At 43.8% G+C, this 24723-nt stretch overlaps 1 protein-coding gene across 3 annotated transcripts; it reads left to right on the top strand.

The window, feature by feature from the left end:
- The first annotated feature begins 3388 nt into the window (after positions 1-3388).
- LOC118313761 (myelin-associated glycoprotein) lies at positions 3389-23103 on the top strand. Of its 3 annotated transcripts, XM_035639535.2 has the most exons (12): positions 3389-3518; positions 9498-9608; positions 11151-11226; positions 11341-11709; positions 12203-12499; positions 13429-13686; positions 15387-15647; positions 16190-16498; positions 17973-18072; positions 18683-18779; positions 19043-19096; positions 19398-23103. In XM_035639535.2, exons 3-12 carry the CDS (start codon positions 11181-11183, stop codon positions 19554-19556), a joined length of 1950 nt encoding a protein of 649 aa, XP_035495428.2. In that variant the 5' UTR covers positions 3389-3518; positions 9498-9608; positions 11151-11180; the 3' UTR covers positions 19557-23103. The 3 variants fall into 3 exon arrangements, with proteins under 3 accessions (XP_035495428.2, XP_047192057.1, XP_047192065.1); XM_047336101.1 differs by lacking the exon at positions 19043-19096; XM_047336109.1 differs by lacking the exons at positions 18683-18779; positions 19043-19096.
- Positions 23104-24723: the final 1620 nt, after the last annotated feature.

The following is a 24723-nucleotide window of genomic DNA, read 5'->3' as shown; positions in this document are numbered from 1 at the left end:
TCACGCGACATGTCGTCCAACCGCATGCTTACGGCTGCTCCCGAGGGCACGGGGATCTGTCGTCGGCGAGACAGATAACGGCGTTATCGTTCAAATGGGTATAGCAGCGCACACTCCCAGCGAGACTTTTCCTGTGGCGGTTATTGTGTTTGTTTGTTTGTGCAAAAGTGAAGAGTAAAAGGAGAGTAAAAAGATATTTTGCAGGTGGATATAATGGTTGAGACTGTCCTTACAGACTTATGTGGTCGTTTAAAAGACCGCAGCGTTATGTACCCAGCCACTATAGGTCAGTGGCAGACGTACTGTAGACCTGTTAAGTCCGTTGAGTTTGTGTATTTCGATGGATTTGCTTATGTTCTGTAAAGTTAATCTTGCTGATACTCTGCCATGCCACCCTAACCCTAACCATAACCCCTTACTGTTACTAGCTCATCAACCAGGCGGTTGGTAAATCAAATGAAACCCCACAATGCTCGAAAACTCAAGGCGAAAAGTATTAGAGCTGCTGATTTAGAAAAAATGGTTGATTTGATTGTATTTTGTTTTACTTTGTGGTATGAGTGGGAGAACTTGTTTTAATGGTTATATCAAGGCCATAACTTCAATCATAAAAAGGCTTGACGACTACAGTATTTTTAAGGTTGTTGACAAAGATGTTTTTTTTATTTTTTATAAAGTTTGCCCCACAGTCTCCTCCTCTGCGTGGCCCATTCCCAGCTCCCTTGCGGAAAAAAAAGCCCAGAGGGGTTGCAACCGTGAGACAAAAGTGGAACGAGAGACAGAGACAAACGGGTGAGGGCAGAGGGAAAATGGGATTGTTGTAATTAAAAGACAATTATCTGTGCACATTGACTCGAGAAATGTGGACGTACACTTCATCAATCCAAAATGGTCAAATATGCTCAGTTGCATCCCGTATAAATCAACCGGCCGTGTTGGATGGTAAGGCCTCGGAGCTCAAAGCCTCACCCATATTTTTCTATCCATCTATCTATATATCTATCTACGTATCTATCTATCTATTGTTAGTGAGTGAGTGAGTTTTAGACGTGGCCGGTGGAACTTGCGAAAAAAGTGTTACAACCACGAGACAAAGGTCGAACGAGAGACGGAGACAAACGAGTGAGGGCAGAGGGAAAATGGGATTGTTGTGATTAAAAGACAATTATCTGTGCACATCGACTTCCCAGTGTTGTGCGGTGTCAGGCTCGAGCTGAGCCGCTCTGTCCCAGCAGGCCTTGGGAGACAATGGCTACTGTGTCAGGAGGGGGGGCTGTGTTAACAAGTCAGCACCATGTAACTGTGTGAACACTCCTGATGCCACATATAGGCTTAATATTGTGGTGGGTTTTTTTTAAATTAAAGTAATCAGTAGGAAGGATGAGTTGGCAGGTTGATGGGTTAGGTAACATATCCCTGCACATTCACAAGCATGTTTCCCAATTTGACATCCAACTGCCTTGAAAAATGACATAGTGGACTTATAACACAGACTGCAGAGTCGGGGGGGGGGGGGAGTCAGAAGTTTCAAAGCAGCTCCAGAGTGACCTCATTTCACCGTCTAGTTCATTCGAAGGGCATCAAGGAGGAGTCTGCGCTGCCTTTGATCACCGAGGCAGCGGAGATGTTTCTCGTGCTCGGCCCCCGGCTGTACAGTGAGATGCAAAAGCCCAGTGATATTAGTGTAAAGTTCAAACGTATCGTTTGAACAAGACAATAGCGTTTGCTCTGCACTTGTGAACTCACAGGCACAGAGACAATGACAGTTTCTCTCCAAAACAAGACACGATGCTCAACAAAATTGATTTGCGACATTTATCTCTCCGAAATGACATTTCAGAATAAAATCTTAACTTCATTGTTATTAATGTCACACGAAGACAGCATAGAGCAGGTGATGCTCTCCTTTAGTAAGTAAGTCAAGAGGTAATGTTTATTTACAGTAGATGGCACCTTTCACAGACGCCAGTCACAAAGTGCTTCAAAGAATAAAACACAAGATCAAATATACAAGAAGGAATACAGAGGTATTGATCAAAGAAACTTTTCAAATCAAATAAAAAGCAGATAAACAGCGCAGTCTGTTGACTAAAATCTGGTAATTTTTAATGAATCTTTTATGAATCTCTGAGTGTCTGCAGGTTGGTGTGACTTTGAGTTAGGAGCCATCGACCCATCATTCATTCACAACGTGGCACAGTGACAGTCTCACACTTGTCTCTATGTATTTGCATCTGTAATGAAAAACAACTTGCAGACTTCTGAAACTCATAGAGATTGTTAATTCATCCAGGTTAACCATATGTTCAGATTATACCAATACTGGGTGATGCAGTTCATATAAACTCTGTGGCTCCTTTAGGTAAATCCGTACAACCTGTACATTCAATTATATATTATAGCTGCTTTCAGAAGTAACAGTACAGTGTATGTGAGAAAACGCAAATGTCCACAGATATTGCTCTGGAACATTTTCCAGTACTTTTCCCACCAGCTCCCTGGTAGCATTCCCATGATTGAACCCATGTGAGAATACAGCAGGAAAACATCCGAAAAGATTCACGGCGAGCGAGTGGTTGCTCTAGCCAGGCGCCCCCCACCCCTGGTCCGAAAATTTCCTGCTGATGTGAATGCGTTTTGACCCGGACAATGTCCTACTGCGTTCCTAACATGTGAACGGCAATGTCCAGAGAATGTCATTTCCCGGAGTTGTCGGCTGGAAGTCATAGTTAGTACAGTCCATTACTATTATCTCTAATTATATATTTTATTTGATCTATCATTATTACCATGTCATGCTCTGGACAGCAGATTTGTGGTCAGTGGGATAAAACATGCAAAAATCATTGTTTCCCTTTTTTAGTTTTTCAAGCCTCTGACATGTCATCTTGGGTTTTTATTCCAAAAGTGAAGACGAACAGAAGCTCTTTAGCCTCCACGCTGCTTTGATTTATTCCCTTTCCCTCGTATTGTTCCGACCCCTCACCATCCTCATCACCTCCTCCCAAACTCCCTCCCTTTCCTTCTGTTACACTGACCTCAATAAACAAAACAAAGAAAAACAAATGTGGACGTACACTCCATCAATCCAAAATGGTCAAATATGCTCAGTTGCATCCCGCATAAACCAACCGGCCGTGTTGGATGGAAAGGCCTCGGAGCTCAAAGCCTCACCCATATTTTTCAGGGCGAGGGGGAACAGTGTGGCCCTTTGTGGCCCCGTGTGTATTTATGAATGGCTTCGCCTCAGGGCGAGAGCCTTAGAACAATGCTGCTATACTGAGGGACTGATTTTCATGTGGGAGGGGGTGATGGTGACGGTGATGATGATGATGGTGGTGGTGGCGGCGGCAGTGGGGAGGGCGGGTTATTCCCCACCATTGGGGCTTGGTACAGAGAGTGGCGAGAGGTCTTTGATGGCGACAGGCTGGCGTGACGCTTTGCGTGCGAGTGTCAGAGAGACGGCTCAGACGGGAGGTTGGTGAATGCTCGCAGCTCGGCCACGATCACCTACACAGGTGAGGGGCAGCAGCTTGGTTTTTTTTCTTTCTTCCGATTTACCTTTTTTTTTTTGCCACTTGGAGCATCTTTGAAATTCAAGATTTGGATTTATAAGCAAGAAAGAGGCGAGAGGATGGAGATGAAGGGAGGACAGAGCACTATCTATCCATCTATCTATCTATCCATCAATCTATCTATCTATGTATCTATCTATCTATTGTGAGTGAGTGTGTTTTAGATGAATAACAAATTAAACTGAGTTAGGTAATGAGTGTGTGTGTGTGTGTGTGTGTGTGTGTGTGTGTGTGTGTTTGTGTGTGTGTGTGTGTGTGTGTGTGTGCGTGCGTGCGTGTGTGCGCGTGTGTGTGTATGAGAATGTGTGCTGAAATGAAAGTGTGCATGAGTGAATCTTCTTTGTGATGATGTGAAGTGTGAGCATGCACATGAGTTAGTGTTTTTTCTTTGCGTGTGTGTGTGTGTGTGTGTGTGTGTGTGTGTGTGCATGTCGCTCGATGTTAGCGGGAGCTGCTTAAAGCCCAGCCAATTATTACTGGACAGATTTGAACTGCCTGTGCCATTAGCAACTGAGCCGTGTATCAGGACGTCAAAACAGGCGTGTGATGCCAGGTAGGGAACTGAACCAAAACAGTTGTACAAGTAATTTAACAATGGTCGGTGTTATTCAATTGACTGACAGTTTATTTTTATCTTTTTAATGATGCTGTCATAAGCCGCTGTGTTTATCTGCAAGAAGAAAAAGGAGGAAACTAACATGTTTATTGCAATTTAAAGAAGGGATACCACCCCAAATATTTAGGGCCTTGCTGGTGTATTTTGAACAAGATCGCTGGAGTCACAGTCCTCACAGGGAAAAATAAACGATATGTCACATTTTGGAATTTGACCCTAAATGATATACTTTCTCCTTTGGACCAGTGGATGTGTTTTTTAAGAACCGTTGGACCTGTGTGGGAAGTTTCTCCATGATTCACCAAGTTTCAACTACTGTATAATGAGTTTTTTATTTTTTATATATTTTTTTCCATTTAACAGGATCTCGCATCATTCCACCAAAAATGACAGTGCCAATGCCCCCCCCCCCCCCCCCCCCCCCCCCCAGTGCAAGGCAAGGATGTGTCACCAGTGTCACCAAACAGAAAAAAAGAAGAAGCTGAAAGCAGATTCATTCTTGCCCTCTGAGTTTGGGGAGCACTGGGACCCCGCTGTATCTGTCTGTGTGGCTGAACAGGTGACGGCTCTGTTTGTCGTCCCCTTTTACTCGGAGCGGAAGGGAGAGCACTCTGAATACGAGCGGGGGCCCGCGGCTCGCCATCTGCCCACTGGGCTGGGGATTGCCAGAGTCACTGGGTTTTGCCAGGTAGAAAAGATGGAAATAGGCGATTGGCCGCTCTGGATCTCTTGTTATGTTGCTGATCAGCCAACTGAATCACAGACTCCTCATCCTCATCTACCCGTGGGTCTAATCTAGAGATGGAAAAACATGCACGCTGATTCTAAGTGACTATGCAAAAGTGTCATCTAAATGCTCGATGGACCAATATAGGTGAAATCGGTAAAAAAAAAAAAAGTGTTGGCAGGAAGTGGGGTACACAACAAATCATACCTTGAAAGACTTAAGAGAACGAGATAAACATGTCACAGCAGCAGCAGTAAATAAAAGATCAGGTGGATAGTGAAGATGGCAAGTGTCCTAAAACCCTAAAATACCACACACGTTATGGGAAACAATATAGGTATTTTATCCACCTCACACACACACACACACACACTTAAGAATTATAACTGTAAGAGGCGAGCAGCAACCTCAAAGTGCAGTCTGAATCTTTTATTTTTGCCAGCACTCTGCGGTACCTTGGACAGACTGTGTGACTGGATATTGGCACATCTCTGTGTTTATGTTAGTATCTTGTGTGTGTGTGTGTGTGTGAGTTGCACTGGACTCCGCTCAGTGCACCATGTGTGGCAGGGGGGAGTAGTCATGTTTTAAGACCATCTGCTCCTCTGAGTATTTTAGCGGGGGCCTCTGCTCGTGGTGGACTAACGCGCGTCACAGGCAAACGGCAGAGCGCAAGCTGTGTGCGGGCCTGTTTTCCGTAAAAAAAAAAAGAAAAGAAAAGAAAAATATTCCTCCAGTTTCTCCCTGGTACAATAGGCAGTGTTTTCTGTGCACAAGGTTCCCATTCTCCCCGTTCACAGAGCCACGGCACAGTTCTTGTGCACGGGCCCTGCAGACGATATTCACAATGAAAATCGTCTCCTTGGCACAGTCGACGTTTTGTGTGAGCAATTTCAATAATGTAAAATGACTCAGAAAAAGGTGCCGCGGCCTTATTTAGCAGAGCTGATTGTTCTGACAGCGTCCGTGTCCCTGAAGCGTGACGTGGAATCAGTGATTGTGTCGTGGTTTGATTACCACGGCTGATAGAGGTGGGAGTTGTTTTGCAACAAGTTCTGCAGAAGAAAAAAAAAAAGGTGACGATCAATATGCATTTCTTTTAAGTCGCAAATCTTTGGCCAATCTTTGTCTTTTATCTATTCTATTATACTTGTCAACATTGTTTAGTTGTGTTAAAAAAGTGATTTTTCCGTAATGTCCGTTTAGCCTTTTTTCTTTGTCAACGACAAACAATTATGATCACATTAAGCTTAACTAAGTCGTCAGTGGGACTGCTCACTGTATGTACGATGACTATGATGAGTCCCATCAGGACAATGGAGCAGGCTGAGCTTGTGAACAGCACAGAGGAGATGCAGAGGAAGGTCACATAGCTGCACACCCCACACTGAGAAGTGTGCTGGCATGCCTTACGCTGCATTTGTGTGTGTGTGTGTGTGTGTGTGTGCATGCGAGCGTGAGGGGGTGGGGGGTTATGGCATGTCGCGCATTTGTTTTACACAGACTCCAGACCATCAATGCAGCGATTCTCCTCTTCAGCTCGTCCCCAGACTGTTTACAGAAGGGATTCCCTTGAGTTTTATCCGCAGCTTGGACGATGCCATCACTTGGCCGCTGGCCTAACGGCCTTTGGACACAGTGTCTCACCCTGCGTGCAACAATGACGATGTAAAAAAAAGTTCTAAGTCTGCGTGGAACTTAGACTTAAGTTCCACGCAGACTTAGAACTGTAGTTCCACTACATTCCTCAGGAAAGATCAATGACCATGCCCTGAAGGCCTTCTCCATTTCTAAAATTCCGATTCAAACACTTTCCAGAGTCTTATAATGGGGATTCAGGATCTTGAAGATTATGCTTTCAAACAATCAAACCCTTCTAAGATCAGAATCCGTATCAAACTAATGTCAATCTGTAATTTACATAACCACATTCATCTCACAAGTTCTACGTTCCTCCTACTCTCCGTATGTCGCTCCCATGCGGCCTTACTCATAGTGATGGTGAGTCATTCCTTTGCCCTGCAGTTTATGCCCTTGTGTCACCACCAGCATGAAAAATGTTCATCTAATGTCAACACGTTTTGCCTCGACCTGAGAGGGAAGTACAATCCCGGTTCAGAGGTCAAGGCAATGGAGACACACGGGGCAGCTCAGGGAAATGGTGGAACGGAGGAAAGGAATGCTGAGTGGGCCAAAGAACTGCCCCAGAAATGCCTGAATGCATATTCAGAGCTGCCCACAGGCGCATGTAAACCAGAGCTCACACAGACTCCCTCTCTTCCCCTTTTCCTTGTCTCCTCGTAGCATTTCTCTTCATCTTTGTCTTCTCTCCGTCCCCACAGAATCTGACATCTATAGGATTCAGAGCGAGACGACCAAGTCGGGGAGAACAGGAAGGAAGAAGAAGAAGGAGTCAGGAGTGATAGGTAGCAGGAGCCTGGTGCTGAGGCTAGTATGAGGCAAGTGATTTGTGTGCGTGGTGCGCGCGCGTGTGTAAGTGTGCACACGTATGCTCTGTGCCGGCCGTTTGTCTGCCCCATCAATGAGACCGTTGTCGTTGGGGTCGGAGGTGGTGTCAGTGGCCCTGCCTGGCTGCACGGCTCTATTCTCCCCCACCGCTGCCGCTGATGCACGGCCGGCTCTCGGCCCTTTTGTTGCGGCGCAGATGGTGGAGCCTGACGCAACACTGCCGAAAGTTAAGACTGGCCACAGGCCCTCGGTGTGGCACAATGAGCCGAGACGTCTCAAAATGTGACCCCCTGTGTTCTGTCTGAGACGTTAGATTTTCTTTTAAAGGGGTCATTTCATTTCATCTCATTGATTGAGTCGTCTGTCCCTCAACCTCATAGTTTCATCTCACTCTCACTGCCCATTTTTGGACGCAGGATGCAGCTGTTTTCAGGAAAAACAGCTCAATAAAAGGAACAGCAGAATATCTGATCCACACCAAATGCCAGCGACAAGGTTGGCAACTAGCTGGTGAAACACACTGAAGGTGCTAAACATTACTAATCTTATTCTTCAGTAGTTTTTATAGATCAAAAAACAGAGCTAAAAGAATATGAATATTGAACTTGAATTCACCAGCTGAGCAGAAACACAACTCTGGACCTGTAAATATACAACTGCTTGCTCACAAGTTTGAAGATATTGCATTCACAGCTTGTTTACGCCGCCCCCAAGTGGCCAAAAAAAAATCCAGCCAGTTCAGGTTTAAAGATAAGTGGTAAACATGGGGAGGAGAACTGTCACCTGTTAAATTACTAAACGTCCTTCAAGTTCTCAGGTATATCGGAAACATTTGGCTGTCGGCGAGCAGCAAGACACATCCACACACGGCAGGATTTTTCACTCCTCCCGACAGACCAAGCTAATTGTAGTCCTGGATTCTCTTGGGGATGTTGGGATGTGTTAATCACGACACTCCGAAGCTCACTCCACTCCCAGGCCCCGCCATCTGCACACACCGGCTGCTGCGACCATGAGGCTAAATCCTCTACTCCTGCTTGTGCATGTACTGATCCTACATTCACAGTGTACATTTCATTGGCATGTCACATTTAGAAAGCACGGAAAACAACAAGTGGAAACCAGCTAGAGTGTTGAAAATGTAAATAAGATAATGGGAAAGGAAAACAACATCACATCGTACTGTAAATAGGTCTGATATTCCTGATGCCAAAAAGCAAAAACAGCATTCACAATAAATTCCAGTAAAATGAAATGTATGAAATACGACCAGATGTGTAAGACACAAATGCTAGAGGCTGGGGGAAAAAACCTCTAAAACACCTTAATAATTGGGAATTAAAAACCTTTCATATTATTAGGTTAGTAGCAAATGCAACTGTAAGCGAGCGATAGATCATCTCGCTTGTTGCGGTTGGACAGACGGTGTCAGTCTGTTGCTTACAGGGGTCAGACTGTTTCTAGAATGAGTTAAATTATTATTATTATTATTATTATTATTAATAATACAAACTGGAATTCCTTTTTTAGGAATTACATTTTATGTGGCGGGGGGGGGGGGGGGGGCATTTTTGAGCAATATGAGTATATTATACCAATGCAAAATAACATTTAAATGAATTTTCCTCTGGTTGAAGAAGAGAAATAAACAACAAACTAGACGCTACAGGAGTTGTCTCTCTTCTGTAGGTTTTCTGCAAATACATTTTTTTATGCCGCCATGACACCGAATGGTTGACGTCCCTTTACAGTCTCAATTAATGGATAAGGCAGTTGCATTTGTTAACGTACGTTGGGATCAGTGAATGTTGTTACCAGCCCGTCCGTAGCTCCTGGTCCATTTCTAGCACGGGACAGATAGTATCAGTAATCTGAGATGACATGATGTATGGTGACTGGAGTTTGGCTCCGAGCCATAGCTCCGCAAACACTGAGAGTCATTCATCGGTCCGACGATTACGCATGGCAACCGTAGTGAGTGACTCCACTGAGGGGCAGCAAAACAGGTGCTGGCTGACGCCGGGGTCGTGTGTTCGTGCGACCTACTGCAGCTCTGAGTGATGTCACTGCCTGATGTTGATGCTGATGTCACTGTTTTCTTTCGTTACAGAGAAGAAGAAGGCTGTGGAGCTGTCTGGGTGTGAGTGAACACCCTCTAGAGGAGCTGCTGACGAGCCATACCCGCAGTGCTTCTGTCTGTTTCTACCATCAGCATTTCCAGGTGAAACCTCAGCGTGTGGACCAAACCATTAATAATGGTTTTATTTTACTGCTCGGACAAAAAACACAAACAGTGAAGTGTCTTCAACATGGGCTTGAGAGTAAAGACGGTTTTGATTTCAGCCTTAGAAACCACTGAAACTGCACTTCATGTAAAAAAATACGAATTAAAATTTTGTTTTGTACTCAAGTGCATTTACATGGTAAATATACTCAATCAATACATCCAAAACCCTTCACATATTCTGAAATGTGCATCGATGTGAAAAGTAACTAGAAAGGGACTAAATAGAGTGCATACATCCTACAATCCTAGTTGTCTAGTTCTTATAGTAGAAATATGAAGGAAAAAAGGAGGTGGAAGTGATAACCTGGATTATTTATTTGTCATAAAACATAGTTCTAAACACCTGACATAAAAACCCAAGTAACATTTATTTTACTCCATGTTTACTTCATATACAGTATCAGGACGAGAGCAATAAACTTGTCACAGTATTATACAGCAACTCTGTAATATGTCAACTAGAAAGGCTAGAGTTTAATGAAAACAAACAACAGTTGTGGAACACATAATTTTAAGGCATCTGAGAGTATGGATCTGCACCAAATAGGACACACTCACTAAATGTTGCAGTCTAAAGGAAAAATCCCTGGATCTGCCCCCTAATCTGCATTTACACGTCGATTTAATTGGTTCTTCCCAGGCCCAGGCCCTATCCCTCCACCAAGTCTGGAGGAAGTCAGTTGAGTCGTTTTTGTGTAATCCCGCGAAAAATAAACCAACAAACAGACACTGGCAAAAACATAAGCACCTTGGCGGAGGTAATTACTATATTTGATTCCCATGGCAGTCAAGAGGGATGTAAACAGGCGAAATCTTTGATGTTATTTTCAACGGCAATGTTCAGTATTTGTCTCATCTGGTCCAGTATAGTGTGTCCGCACTGTGCTGTTGTGTTTTGTACTGTGATATTAGTTGACATTTCTAATTCTGCTAATGATAACAAAGTAAAAGATAATTATTATTTTGCCTGTCGTGTGGTTATTTCTGGGAGAGACGCGATGTACCTTTTTTATCTTGGTAGATAAAAAAGGTTTTGACTCGCAGCTGCGGTGTCCTATCAGATTCGGTTCATCTGGGGCATGAAATAAATGAATTCTGATACGAGGACATCTGTGATGAGTTATGGAAATATGGAAGTGGAATTGCCTGTTGGTTATTGCTCTACAAAATTTCGTTTTGCAGAGAAACCATGGAAAATAAAAAAACATCCCTTTTGTCATGCAAACATCTTTTGTCTGCGGGATGAGAAAATTCAGAGTTATTTACTTACATTTAAAACTTAAAAAAGGTATAATCATTATGTTTAAAACTGCTTTTTTTTGCTTTTCTATTCTGTTTTCATGAATAGAATATGTTTTTCTCCAGCATTGCTCAAAGTGTTATGTATATTATATGCTGCAAAACAATGCTGCAGACAAGTCACCTTCTTTTCTGATGATGCACGTACTGTACCTGACAGAAAGTTATCTGTTCCAGAGGTCTATGGTCCAGCATTGAGCAGAGACCATGTGGTGTTTGGAGCTGCTCGTAACACTGCTGTTGATCATCAAAGGTAATGGATTCCTGTACTTGTCTTGTGTGACATTTATCCTGATATTATTATCACCCTGCATGCAGGGATCTTATTTCTTATTCATCTCACCGTTTGTGTGCGAACGTCTCTCAGATGCCAGTTGCCAGTGGAACGTCTGGGTGCCCCGGGACATCTCAGCCATGACTAACTCCTGCGTGGTCATCCCCTGCACCTTCATGTATCCAGCTGGCGTCAGGCCGTACCGCGGCATCCACGGTATCTGGTACTTTGGCCAGCCCTACCCTCAGCTCTTCCCTCCGGTGGTCTTCAAAACGCGCACGGACGTCGTGCACGAGAGCTACAAGGGCCGCACCAAGCTGCTGGGCGACCTGCACCAGAGGAACTGCACTCTGCTCATCAACAACATTGGCACAGAGCACTCGGGGAGATACTACTTCCGCGCCGACCTCGGCGGAGCCAACATGTACACGTACCCCGACTTTGCTGAGCTCAAAGTTCTCGGTAGGATGAGTGATCGCCGTGGAATTATTGAAGCAGTTTATAGCAAAAATGACAATTTAATGTTGTCAGTGTTAGAAATTTGCCTTTTATTACTATGCACAAAAACTGAAACCGTTTATCAGGCCAGAGTATGCTATCTGTCAGAATTAACATCTTGTATGATTAATGACCAAATTTGTTCACCTGTCAAAGTTGTGTAACATAATTTGAAGGTTTTACAAGGACAAGTGTCAAAATTGTAACTTTCCTATTAGAAGAATGAAACGCCTGGGAAGCTTGCTTCGTGATTAAAGGGGACATTTCACCATTTAATCTGGAGATCTTTAACACCTTATAGATTTGTACAAATGTATTATTTATCTAGTTGTCGTTTTCTGCTTAACCTTGAGCTGCGTCTGTGCATAAAAATAAGATGCTGCTTTACAAATAAAGTTCCTTTAATGAGGTTGTGATCCTCCAAATTCCAGTTACATTGTTCCTTCCTGTTCACCAGATCAACCCAACATCGACGTCCCCGAGGAGATTGTCAGCGACGAGAATCTGGAGTTGACATGTTACGCCCCTGACAACTGCCCCGACATGACTCCGGAGATCCAGTGGCTGTACACCGACTACCTGCCCGACCCGGAGTTCTCCACCGACTACCTGGAGGAGAGCAACACGGCGGTGCTCTCGAGCACCCTCACCTTCGTACCCAGACCCATGCACAACGGACAGCTCCTGGGCTGCAGGGTCTACTACCCCAACACCACACTGGTCTACGAGAGGCTCGTCTCTCTGGACGTCAAGTGTAAGCTACAAAGCACCTCGTGCTGTAAGGCATGCGAGTAATGATGATTTCCCCACCTCTGTCTGTAGTCTGAAAGGGACTGAAGTGTCTGACGTGCCATAGTGGAGCTCCAACAATTGCAACAATGAATTCTTATCAAGCAGAATTCTTTCTCAAGAATTTTTGCTGAGGTTGAACCATGTCTTTGTCAGTGTTTTGTGTCATGCAGCACCACCATTTAAGTGCCAAAGAAGACAATCTGCAGCCGAGGGACAGACTGACATTGCCATGCTGCTAAAAAGTTTTTTCTGTACATACAGAATCTGCATGTTTTCCTTTTGTAGTTACCTGCTCAGGCAAAAATATCGGACAAACTTTAAAGGAGACATATTTTGCTCATATTCAGGTTCATATTTAAAATTTGGGTTGTCACTTAAAAAGGTTTACATGCTCTAATGTTCAGAAAACACATCCGTTCCTCAAACTCTCCATTCCTGCAGCTCCTCTTTTCGGCCTCTCTTAAACACTCGGTTTTAGCTCTTGTCTCTTTAAAGCCTCCGTCCCATTGAAACCCAGTCTGCTCTGATTGGCCAGCTGGCCAACTCTGTTGTGATTGGTCACCTGCCTCTAGTGCATGTAGGAAGTGTCGGCCTCCAATCTCGATAGACCTTGCTTCGGGAGCGTGCCAGACTGCCGAGGATTTTCAGGAGCTTCAGGAGCGTCTTCTGTTGGGGAGAGGAGCTCCCACTTTTTTGACTTTGCAGACCTTTTACATACACAAAAAACCCACATAACACGCTAGAGGAAAGGGAAAACTGAAAACGCATAACATGTCTCCTTAAATTTCCTTAAATTCTCCTCAAAATGTCTTTTACCAGACAGATCTACTCGTGTTTAAGAGGCAGTTATACCCATGAAATGAACCATTTCACTTTTACTTGTCCCGCCAGATTCGCCACGTTCGGTGTGGGTCAATATGTCCTCGGAGGTGATGGAGGGCAGTTCCGTCGTGCTGCACTGCGAGGTGGACAGCAACCCTCCGTCCAAGATCTCCTGGATGTTTGGAGACCAAGAGCTGCTGTGGGACACGGCGTCCAACATCTCGCTCCCCCTGGACGACGTGACGCCCGCGCAGGAGGGAATCTACACCTGCGTCGGCGACAACGGCTATGGCATGATGAATACCTCACTCTACCTGGCTGTCAAGTGTAAGTCCCTGAGACGGAGGCTGTGTCCCTATTCTACCATCCACATATGGAAGCAACTTGCATTTCACTTGCATTTGGGAGTTTAGATGATGATTTCAAATGAGTTTAGATTGTTCAATAAGTTTTGATTCTTCCATCACAAAGAAATGAAGGGATAGTTAAAAAAAGAAAGAGGATCAATGGTGGAACAATATACAAGTGTATTAGAAAAATGTAGGAAAACCAGATTCTTGCACATCCATATGACACATTAGTATAATCAATATACGTTTTCATTAAAAGCGAATCACACAGGACACATCAAAGTGTGACAATAGAACTCAAATGGAACCCCACAAAGATTTCTTACTTTACAACTTTGTTGTTTTTGATTCAACTGCTTTCGTAGAAAAAGCTCTGGCAAACCCACTCTACACTACATGCTCAGCATCAAACAACAGACTAACACAGTTCGTGACCAGTTGGTAAACATAATGGACCAGATAGATAGACATCTTCCTGGAGAGTATAATGGATTTACATACATACGTACCAGATACACCAGATACACAACTTTAAAAGAATCATAATGTTGCTCCATAGCAGCTGGATGTGTAAATAAGAAACCGTTCATTAACAAATCAGAAATATCTCCCTAAAAGACGATAGTAATGTTTTTATGCCTTTGTGCTGTCTGCAGCCGTAGCTGGAGGTATTATGCCTTTTAGATTGTCTGTCCGTCCTACTCTTGTAAACACTGTACCCCAGTACCGTCTTAAAGTGATTTAATCAGATCTGGTACAAATGTTCACTTGGACTCAAGTGTGACTTGAATTAATTTTGTTGGTCAAAGGTGAAGGCTTTTCAAAAGAGCATTTTTGGCCATAACTCAAGCATTCGTACGCTCATTGTGACATCATACACAATACCTTTTATTAAATTCCTTGAAATACATTTAACACGTTTAATACTACATGTGTGATTTAAGTGTGGACAGACATACCCTGTCACGATAACTACTTTTTGTTGCACATTATATTGTCCAAGGTGTTATTGCGATAAACAATATTATCCTCCTTTTTAGACCATTTTTTAAGATACTGAATCATGTGAGCTTGCAGTATATTGGTCCTACATGACTTGTGTTGCTGCTGAGAGAAATGTTATCCAGAGTTCAGACTTTGTGTTTAGGTCTCAGACAAAACAAGCAATTTAAAGACGTGGTGCCTAAGAAATCCATACGTTCTGACATTTTATAAACCAAACCAGTGATTCATTAATCATACAACGAGAACAGATGAGAGGACAGAAGCAAGGCGACTTTGCTGGACTGTTATTGACATTCATTCATATTCATTCATGTCAACACACACGCATGTAGGCACAACGGCTGTTATTGAGGTCAATAAAAATTATTAGTTTCATACTCATGTATCATACGATAAGTCGATCGTGACAGGCCTAGACAGACATGGATGTTGAAACTTGACCGGTTGGCTGAGGCACACAAACGCAGATGGTGATCCTACTTTCACAGCTGCCCCCCAAAGAGTGGCGGAAAAACTAAATGTTTTCAGGTTTAACTAGAATTTGTCCCGTTAAATGAACGAAGATTGAATTTTGTTTTCTTTTTAATTGGTGAATAACGAAGAGACATTTTCCAGGTCTGAAAAAAAAGAAGAAAAGAAACAAACCCCGAGTTTTGCTACTTTTTCATGCAGACCCTCCGCGCGAGCCCCTGGTGAACGACTCCATGACGGTCCAAGAGGGCGCCTCGCTGGCCTTGCACTGCAGCACCCAGGGCAGCCCGGCCCCGACCCTCACCTGGCTCAAAGACGGCGAGCTGGTCGGCACCATCACCGCCGACGAGCTGTCGGTGCTGGAGATCGTGGAGATCACGCCGCGGGGAGACGGGCAGTACCGCTGCCTGGCCGAGAATGAGCACGGCCGGGCCAGCAGTTCCCTCAACGTCACTGTCGAGTGTGAGTGCCGCGGTGTTCCGCCTTTCACACACAACAAAGTAGGCCTGTGGCTCAGGAGGTAGAGAGGGCTGTCCGCTAACCAAAAGGTTGGTGGTTCGATCCTCTCTTTCCCCTGTCCACATGCCAAAGTGTCCTTGGGCAAAGCACCTAACCCTAAATTGCCTCTGACATAAGAAAAAGTTCGGTAAACAGCAGCGCTGTATGACTGTGTGTATGTGAATGGGTGAATGTGACGTGTACTGTTAAGTGTTCAATAAGACAAGAAAAGCTCTATAAAAATAAAGTCCATTTACCATTTACACAGGAAATAGCATCATAGCATCCTTAGGAGCAAAGTGAGCATCTCTTAAATGTTATGATCATTTGAAGTACAGTACTTGCAGTTGCAGGATTTGTCTAATTCATTCTTTGAAAAAAAAGAATTTTTATACATGTTATTTCATGTTTTTACAGCAAGATCAAAACGATATAAAAAATGTGTAACAACACCACGTTTCCATTGCTGTCACTGTAGCTGCTAACTGTGCTTCCCCCGTCGACAGATGCCCCCGTCCTCCTGGAGGAGTCAAAGTGCACCGTGGTGAGGGAGGGCGTCCAGTGCGTCTGCATGGCCACGGGCAATCCCGAGCCCACCATCGAGTTCTACCTGCCCGACGTGAACGTCACCATCAACGAGACGGACGGCCGGTACAACTTCTACACACACACAGACGGACACACCTCCACGGGAATGATCAAGCTGCGGGAGAAAGGGGATCGGTTCGACAACGGCGGCCCGGCCGTCAACGTCCACTGCAGCATCTCCAACATGCACGGACGAGAGAGCGTACTCCTGGAGCTACAGCAGGAGAGTGAGTCGGCACCGTCCGCACATCGAACCTGATCTCTGTTACTTTTGATTCTTGTAGTTATATGTTTGATAATTAAAAATAGAAATGTACAATTTGACATAACTTTTAAATAATCACGTCCGATTACATTCTACATTTTGCATATTGTCCGCAAATCCCATGAAAAGTCCCATCCAACAATGAATTGATTCTGTGTTGCCAAAGCTGCGCATTCATATGCGCGATACACCCCCACTGTCACAAATGGCACTGTAGTATATTTTGGATCAAACCCATGTACGTTGTTCTACGTCAGAGGCTCCGCAATCTTCAAGCTCACCCACCCACAACTTGGCAAAGTGTCCAAACTAAGCCGCGATGTTTCAAAATGATTTGAAAAAAAAAGAACAAACTCTTAAAAGCTATAATAGCAACTTAGCTGTGCGGTTTTCAAAGCCAATAAGCCAATTATTCCATTACTGTGCAGATATTTCTGGGAACAAGTTATTATTTTGTGCGCACAAGATAAAAAAATTATCACCTTTCGGGACTTCAGGGGCTCCGTACTGATCAGCTTCTCTTAATTGAATGTGTTGATTCATAGCAGAAGGTGAATTCCAATAAATTGACAGTTTTTCTCTATTATCTGATAAAAACTACAGGAAGTTACTTTAAAAAAACATGAAACCATGGATGTTAAGATTTACATCTTACTGTATGTGGGAAAGAATGAACTATTGGCACAGACAGGGTGGAGGAGTCTGAGTATTGCGAGTCAGAGGACGTTCACACCAAACACACGGATTGACATTGCACAGAGAAAAGTCATTTTTTTAAACATAGAGAGCTGCTGTGTTGTCTCATACAGTTGTTCAAGCTAACACGAGGTACACTGTGAATTTTATTCACCAGGTTTTGTGACCAAATTGACCCCGCCACACTTTCCTTCACACTGTGATTCCAATGGGATTCTGGCAGCAAGTTGTGGCTGCGACAGTTTAAGTTCAAAGACGAACGGTGAAACGTTGATTTTGTGCATCTCTGAATTCCTTAAGCATCTCTACTCTCTGAATCAAGAGTAAAGAATGATACGTCCAGTGAAAACTAATGTTGTGATCATTCACTGTAGGCTTCCTCCCAGTCTTATTCTTTCATTATTCTTCCCCATAGCATCCTCATTAGTATCTTAGTATAGTATATTAGTGTGTCATTGTATAATAACTGTATATGCTTTTTGTTTTTCACATTTCCTTGTACAAACTGATCTGAAATCATAAGATTCATTGGACCGATGCAACGGATGTCGTTATTAAGTGAACGATGCCTTGATTTTTTTTTGGTCCAAGATGGCGGTTTCACTTCCGCTTCTTTCCTTATATCGTGACCTCACATGGTCTTTTAACACCATGTGCTTATGTGAAAAATGCTGTCATGGTTTTGTGTGCAGCTTAAAACGTAATTAATCATAAAAATTCTGATCACCTTTTACTTTCAGAAAAGTACATGATGGCCGTCATCGTTGGCACCATTGGAGGAGTGGCGGTCATAGCCTTCATCATTGCAGCAGTGAGATACGTCGGCCACAACAACAAGAAGTGAGTACAAATGTCGGACTAATGGAGAGGCCAGTGCGGGGCAGAAGTAGTCCTTTTCCTCACTGAAGCATTTTCTGAAATCCAAGGAAACACTTAAGCCGAGTCATCCATTCTAAAGCACATTGGTGCACGTTGTATACGAGTGTATGTGGGACTGATGTGGACGCCAGAACTATTTCACCAGAGCAATTTCGACCTGTTGAAATCCTCAGAGATCCACATTGGCTGCCTCGCGGAGTGGGTTAGAAAGCTGGACTAACTTTATATTTTGCAGGCACGATTCCCTGCCCCTGACACTGCTTCTGTATCCTTGACCCGCTACGCTAAATACAACCCAGGTAGCCTTTTTAACCACAGTGCGTTATTTTAGCCTCAAGGCGTATTTGGACACCCCAAATTTTCCAAGCTTCCTCTGACAAATCACCCCTGAAGTGGGAGTGAGCTCAGCGACTAAACCCATTAAAATAACCACGTCACTCACAGCCACAGTTGGCCTCCAGCATAACCTTACCCAGCTTGTTGTTTTAAAATGGATGCCCAGGCTTGGCGTGTCGCCCTGCGTTGGTGGCAGTCGAAGGCCGAGTCTGATTATGTGACTCCGTCCCCCCAGAGAGAATGGCAACCCTAGGCAGGAAGTGGTCCTGGAGAACCCAGCGTTGTACTACAGCGCAGTCAAGAAGGACAAACAAAATCTGAGGAAGAAAGTGGTGAGACATGCCGATGTCAAATGATTATGATTATGACGGAGGATGGGTTGGACGACCGTCCTCCGAGTGTGCGGGGTTGTATTTTTGTGCAATGATACGAGTCCTGAATGATGGGACCCCATTTTGACCTCTGAAAAAACGAGGTAATAGGAGGACTCTCTCCCACGAGCGGTCTAGTAACCTTCCAAAGACTGTTTTCTCCTGCTTTCATTGCTCCTCTGCGTTTTTTCTGTCTGTTTCTCTCTCCCCTAACTCTTGCACAGCTTAAGACAGAGCTGTTGGGCTCAAAGTTTAACTCCATTCTAGAGGAGACTACGGTAAGGTTCCTAAACAAGTCCCCATTAAAAGCACAAGCCTCAGTGATGGATGCATCTCCTCGCATGTCAGCTTCTCTGCTCTGTACACCGCCATTTCTTTTCCAAAACTGCCTTCTGCATGGCTGCCTCATTGCTAATACAAACTGCCAGACTAACAGGAAACATTCTCCTTGCCAGTATGTTGACCAGTAACCACTAACATCTTTCCTTTATGGTGTCCCCCTCACACTCTCCTGTCATCTGAGCTGTCAGTGGCACCTTGCCAGTGATTTGTGCCGCTGACACGTCCTTCTCTCTGCAGGGAGAAGACGGGGATTATCAACCTGTGGGCTCTATGGCGGGACTGGAGAAGCAAGAGCTGAATTACGCCGCTCTGGAGTTCATCGGGGCCAGGCCTAGGGAGGGGGCCTCGGGGAGGGGGGATGACGGCAGCAACTACACGGAAATCAAAGCCAAATGAATCGCGATCCTTCCCTGATCCCTCGGCCGAGCGAGACGCAGTGGCAAACCCCGTATCACACACATGATCCGCCCCATAAACTGTATAGTAACTCCCCTCCTCTACTGGATTCCCCTCTGCATACGATGACTCTTTGATTCTCATTTCTTCATATTTGTTACATATAACGCATCACTTGATGCCAGTACTTCCCCCCTCCTCTCATGCTGTCCCCTCTCCCACGCGATGCCCCTTCATACGCCACAATTTGGAAAAACTGGTACTTTCTGGGGATCTTAGCATGACTCATTGGAACAATGTAAAATAAATTATTAACATTTTCTAGCCTCAGTTGTAATGCATGGGCTCTAAAACATGCAGTGATAACAAGTGGCCATGTGTTTTTTTTTATGTTGCTTTCTCCACATCCGTCATTGCAATTGTTGGAGTTGTCATCGAATGAACGTACATCTGAGTGCTCGCATCCATCTCACTGTTCCCTCGTACATCCGTCTCTCTTGTAACTGTCACTGTGTCTGCTGCCAGCCGAAGCATCGGGGCAGGGGGTAACCGTGCTTCCTGTTCTCTTCCTGTTTATGCATGTCTGCGGAACGAGAGCGAAACCCTCTCCTCTCTCTTCTTCGGTTATTTACATCCCGAGGAGGAGGTAACCAACTGAAGTGGGAGACGGAAACGCGTCTCCGAATCTTGTTTCCTCACAAATGTATTTCGTGTGTGCTGTGACGCAGTAGCCTCTCATATTGAATGATAAATGAAAATGTCCACCATCGATTTTGATGATAATTGAAGAGGTTTTAAATTGAAGTAGATCACTGTCCGGTTCTGAAATGTGTCACAGCTTCTCTTCAGCATCCAACAGTCGAATGTGTAAAGTTTTTTTTGAAGGGTTTCCCACACCATGGCCAACGCAAAACGTCTGTCTCATCTTCTATTTTGTCTCCTGGGCCTAGCTCTATGATTGATCTATCTTGGGGGGGGGGGACAGACCTAAAGCACATCATACTTACACGCGAGTGGCCAAAGTGTTATCTCTTGTAGACAATGTGTTTGCGTGCGTGCGTGCGTGCGTGAGTGAGTGCGTGTATATTTATATTGTGCTGAAAGATCACAGGACCCTGCTCTCTGGGGTCTTTGGGAAGTTCGAGCATCACCTCACTCAACAAGGCTGATGTTTATTTCTCGCGGGGTTGCATCAGACATTTGAATGACAAAAAGTGATGCTGAAATTAGCCGGCTGCTTGTGCTATTCAAAGTCATTCGATCAACCCGTGACGTAATATCAAAGTTCACTAATGGTCTAACGTGATAATGATGGTGTCAATAATATATTAATATAATATGTATATTGAGAGGGGATGATAGGATGTATAGTAAATACCCCGCATGAGTCTTGTGCTGGCAGGCGCACAGGAGGAAGGATGAAGAGCCAGTGTGCAAATTGAAAAAAACCAACCCACAAATCATTCAACCCCTCTGACCGAACATTGTCTTGATATGAGCGTACACCAGAACAGTACCCAGCTTCTTATTCTTGGGTGGGGGAGCCTTTTTCCTATCAAGGGCCATTTCAATTTTTTATAACAATCCTTCGACGGCCATGTTAAATTATTGGACACACATATCGCACTAACTTCCCCAATGTGAACTGCTGACATTTCCCACCCATGCTCTAACTAGTGTGCACTGTACTCAAAGTGAAACCAGAGGCCATGCCTACATAAAGGGAATAATTTCACTGTGACCGCAGTTGATTTTCAAGTAAACCTGTCGTGTTAGTCTGTTTTCTTCAAACCGTTCTACCCAAGCAGTGGGTGACAGGGTTTTAAGAGGAAAACCCTGTCCTGCCTCCTGGCCTAGTCCCTAGTCAGAGGGTAGAGCTCCAGTAACGAAGCTACGTGACCCATAATGCAGCCGACAGCATCTTTTCATTAAACCCTCTTATAATCCTCCATTACTCCATATCATATCCTAGTTTGTTTTTTTTACTCTGCTGACTGATAGATCAGTTGTCAAGCTCAGGTCCAGATAACCACAGTGACATCACCGGGGCTCATGTTTCTCCGACTTTGCAAAGCAAATCTACTGCAGAACCTCAGTGGACAATTAACAACAGTTGCTGAGCAGTGCTGCCCATGACTAATACTTGACCTTTATGTCAGTAAGTTGGTGGAATTCCCATGTGTCCTCCCACCCAGAAGGCTGCCACTGCGCCCTTTCCCCCACTCTCGTTCTCCTGTTCCTCCACTTTGCATCGTATCTTGCAGGACATTCGCTTCTTCTTGAAAAACAGCTCATAGACACACTGGACTGATTCACACGATAATTTTCAATAAGACAGCAGGCTGTTATTTATGGCTTTTTCCGATGGCCTTGTTGGAAGGCGTGGTGAAAAAATATTTTCTCCGAATGAATAATGCCAAACTATTACCTAGCAGTTAGTTTTACTCCATAAGAAACGATTACTAAAATACTCACAGTAACAATTTGACTTTCCAAAACGATTTACTTCATCGTGTTGAGACATCGAATATGCGACCTGTTCACTGATTTTTCCTTCCACGACAGACGCCATTACGCAGCTCGTACTGAGGTCACGTGGAAAGTAAAATCAAATGTGGGGGGATTTGCAATCGTCTCTTCATGAAGACTGAAACTAATTGCTACGACCAAGGCTTTATACATTTATGTTTTGAAACAACATTGCACTGTGGCTGCCTCATTTAGAATTATTATAATTACATAACGTATTATAAGTAAGGCAGCAACGCGTCTCCGTGAGTTGTTTTTAATTGGTTTTGCAATTAGTGGGATTTTAAAATGCAACAAAGGTCTCTGATTGTGGTATATGAGGTTGGACTGTTCATAGGCGGCAATGGCAACATGCCGACAACAAGAAGCCTCGGGTTGCGAAAAAGAAAATGATAATGATATAAGTATAAAAGATACTTCTTTTTCTGACGTCAAACTACCCGTACAAACATACAAAAGGCCAGATTCTGGTGTTTTTGAACATTATTTACAGGTCAAAACTGGTTGAAGCGTCAGTTCTCTGTACATGTAAACAAAGCCAGTGTTGATTCCTATCAAGCTTTAATTGGGACACTGTTCTGTGGACTTGATGTTGGAGGGTTTCATACAGTTTGGTGGCAAGCCTTCTTAAATTGCCTGTATGCACAAAGTCAATAACCAGTTTCCTGTCTTTAAAAAATGCCTCATGGGGGGAATTTGACTTTTCATTTGTTCACATTTAAAACGTACCTAATCTTTTTGGTTGTGTGTTGTTGTAAAGTAGATTTCTATGTGGTATAATTTATGGTGATCATAATTGTTATCATGGAGAGTTTCTTTTCTTTTTTCTACATACATGATTGACACAATAATTCAGATGGGGGTGTACGCAAATGTCTGCAAATTATCACTGTTAACACAGTAGGATTTCTGCAATGATGTCCTTTTGCTTCCTCTTTTGTTTTTAAACACTTTCACAACTCAAGCAAATGCATATGTCTTCAGTTCCATGCAAACGCAAATAAAAGAAAAACAACAACTTGGAAGCAGTTTATTCTCGTCAGAGAAACAAACTGTGAAGTGTCTGTTTTTTCCCATGCTGTCTTTTTTCTTCGTTTTGGACAGGTAATATCGCCACGATTTAAGTGGGCCATGCTTTTCGTTTTATGGTTTCGCTATGGCTGAATGAACAAAACGGAAAAATATTGACATCCTCTCAAACTGTGGTTTTACGTGGTCATACTAAAACATCAACCCCCCTCCCAAACAGAGCTCTACGAAGTCTAATGTGGATTTACTCCAATGTATGAAATATGTAATTCATGTAGACTCTGAGTTGTTGTGGATGAATATAGGGAAGGATATCAACACATACGCTGAGGGACCTTTCTATTTCATCTGCACCTGAAGAAAAAATATTGGGCTAGTGATCATGGAATTAAATCTATGAAACAGTTTTATGATACGGCACATCTTCGAGGTTGGCAGTGTTATTCTGTTTGTGCACCACTGCAACACCACAAACGCTGTTGGATAGATTTCTATGACTTTGAAAAACATTCATGGGGCCCAGCCCAGATAAAGAATTCTAATGCCATTGGCGACCCCTCTAACACCACCGTAAAGTTTGACATTTCTGGGTTAGGTTTTGAAATGGCTCAAAAGCATGTGGATTGTCTTATTTGAAATTGAGTGCACACATTCACGTGTCCGTCAGGATGAATTGTTAACATGTAATTGTGAGCATGTTAGAGTGCCGACATTAGCATTTAACTAAATGCTCCGCTGTGCCCAAGCAACATTTTGACATATTGTTCTGTAAAGTACAATATGTACTTTCCTACATACAAGTCTGTACATGACTTGTATGTAGGAAAACTAAAATAATCTGCAATCTGACTGATTAAGCCCGTTGCTTCAAAGTCACCATCAGTCACAGCTTGTCTGAAGATAACCAGGAGCTCAAAGTGTGAAGAGAGAGAGTCATCACATAGGCTGAGGCTGTGAAACGATATTCTACGCCTAATCACCACAACTGGAAAGGAAATGAGGGGAACAAGCCCGTTTTGTCACTCTAAGTGCTCCGTGAGGGGTGTAAACACAAGAAGAACGAGACAAAAAGAGGTCAAATTTAAAATAATTGAATAAACGGCCTTTAAACTGCTGAAGGAAGTTGTCAGAGGTAATTTATTCCTCCCTGAATGATATAAAAAAGGTGGCACCACTAGGGTTATAATAAAAAGATTATCCACTGCTTATGTTAAGTGGTAGCCAAATTATATTGAAGCAACCAGAGAATATCTGCACATGTACACTTTTAAATGCTGGTTCCTCCATTTTCACTTCGGTGCACCTTTTGGTATAAAGTTTGTCCTGCGCAGGAAGACAATGTCGCATCACATTCGATCTTGTGTGATTTCTGACCATTTGTGGGGCGGCTGCGACACATTGTGCTAGAGTGGGCTGTTCAATAACCAGAGGGTCGGTGGTTCCATCCCCGGCTCCTCCAGTCTGCACACTGAAATACCCTTGGGCAAGGCAACGAACCCCCAAAATGACCCCTGTGGTCGACAAGACTAGACTCTGTTAAACATTTTACCATTTCTAATGTGCACCAGCTTGTGGCATATCCGACTGTATATGCAGATATTCAAAGCGT

The sequence above is a fragment of the Scophthalmus maximus genome, chromosome 1 (assembly GCF_022379125.1).
Source record: "Scophthalmus maximus strain ysfricsl-2021 chromosome 1, ASM2237912v1, whole genome shotgun sequence".
Lineage (NCBI taxonomy): Eukaryota > Metazoa > Chordata > Actinopteri > Pleuronectiformes > Scophthalmidae > Scophthalmus > Scophthalmus maximus.
This window is presented reverse-complemented; position numbering and strand designations above follow the sequence as displayed.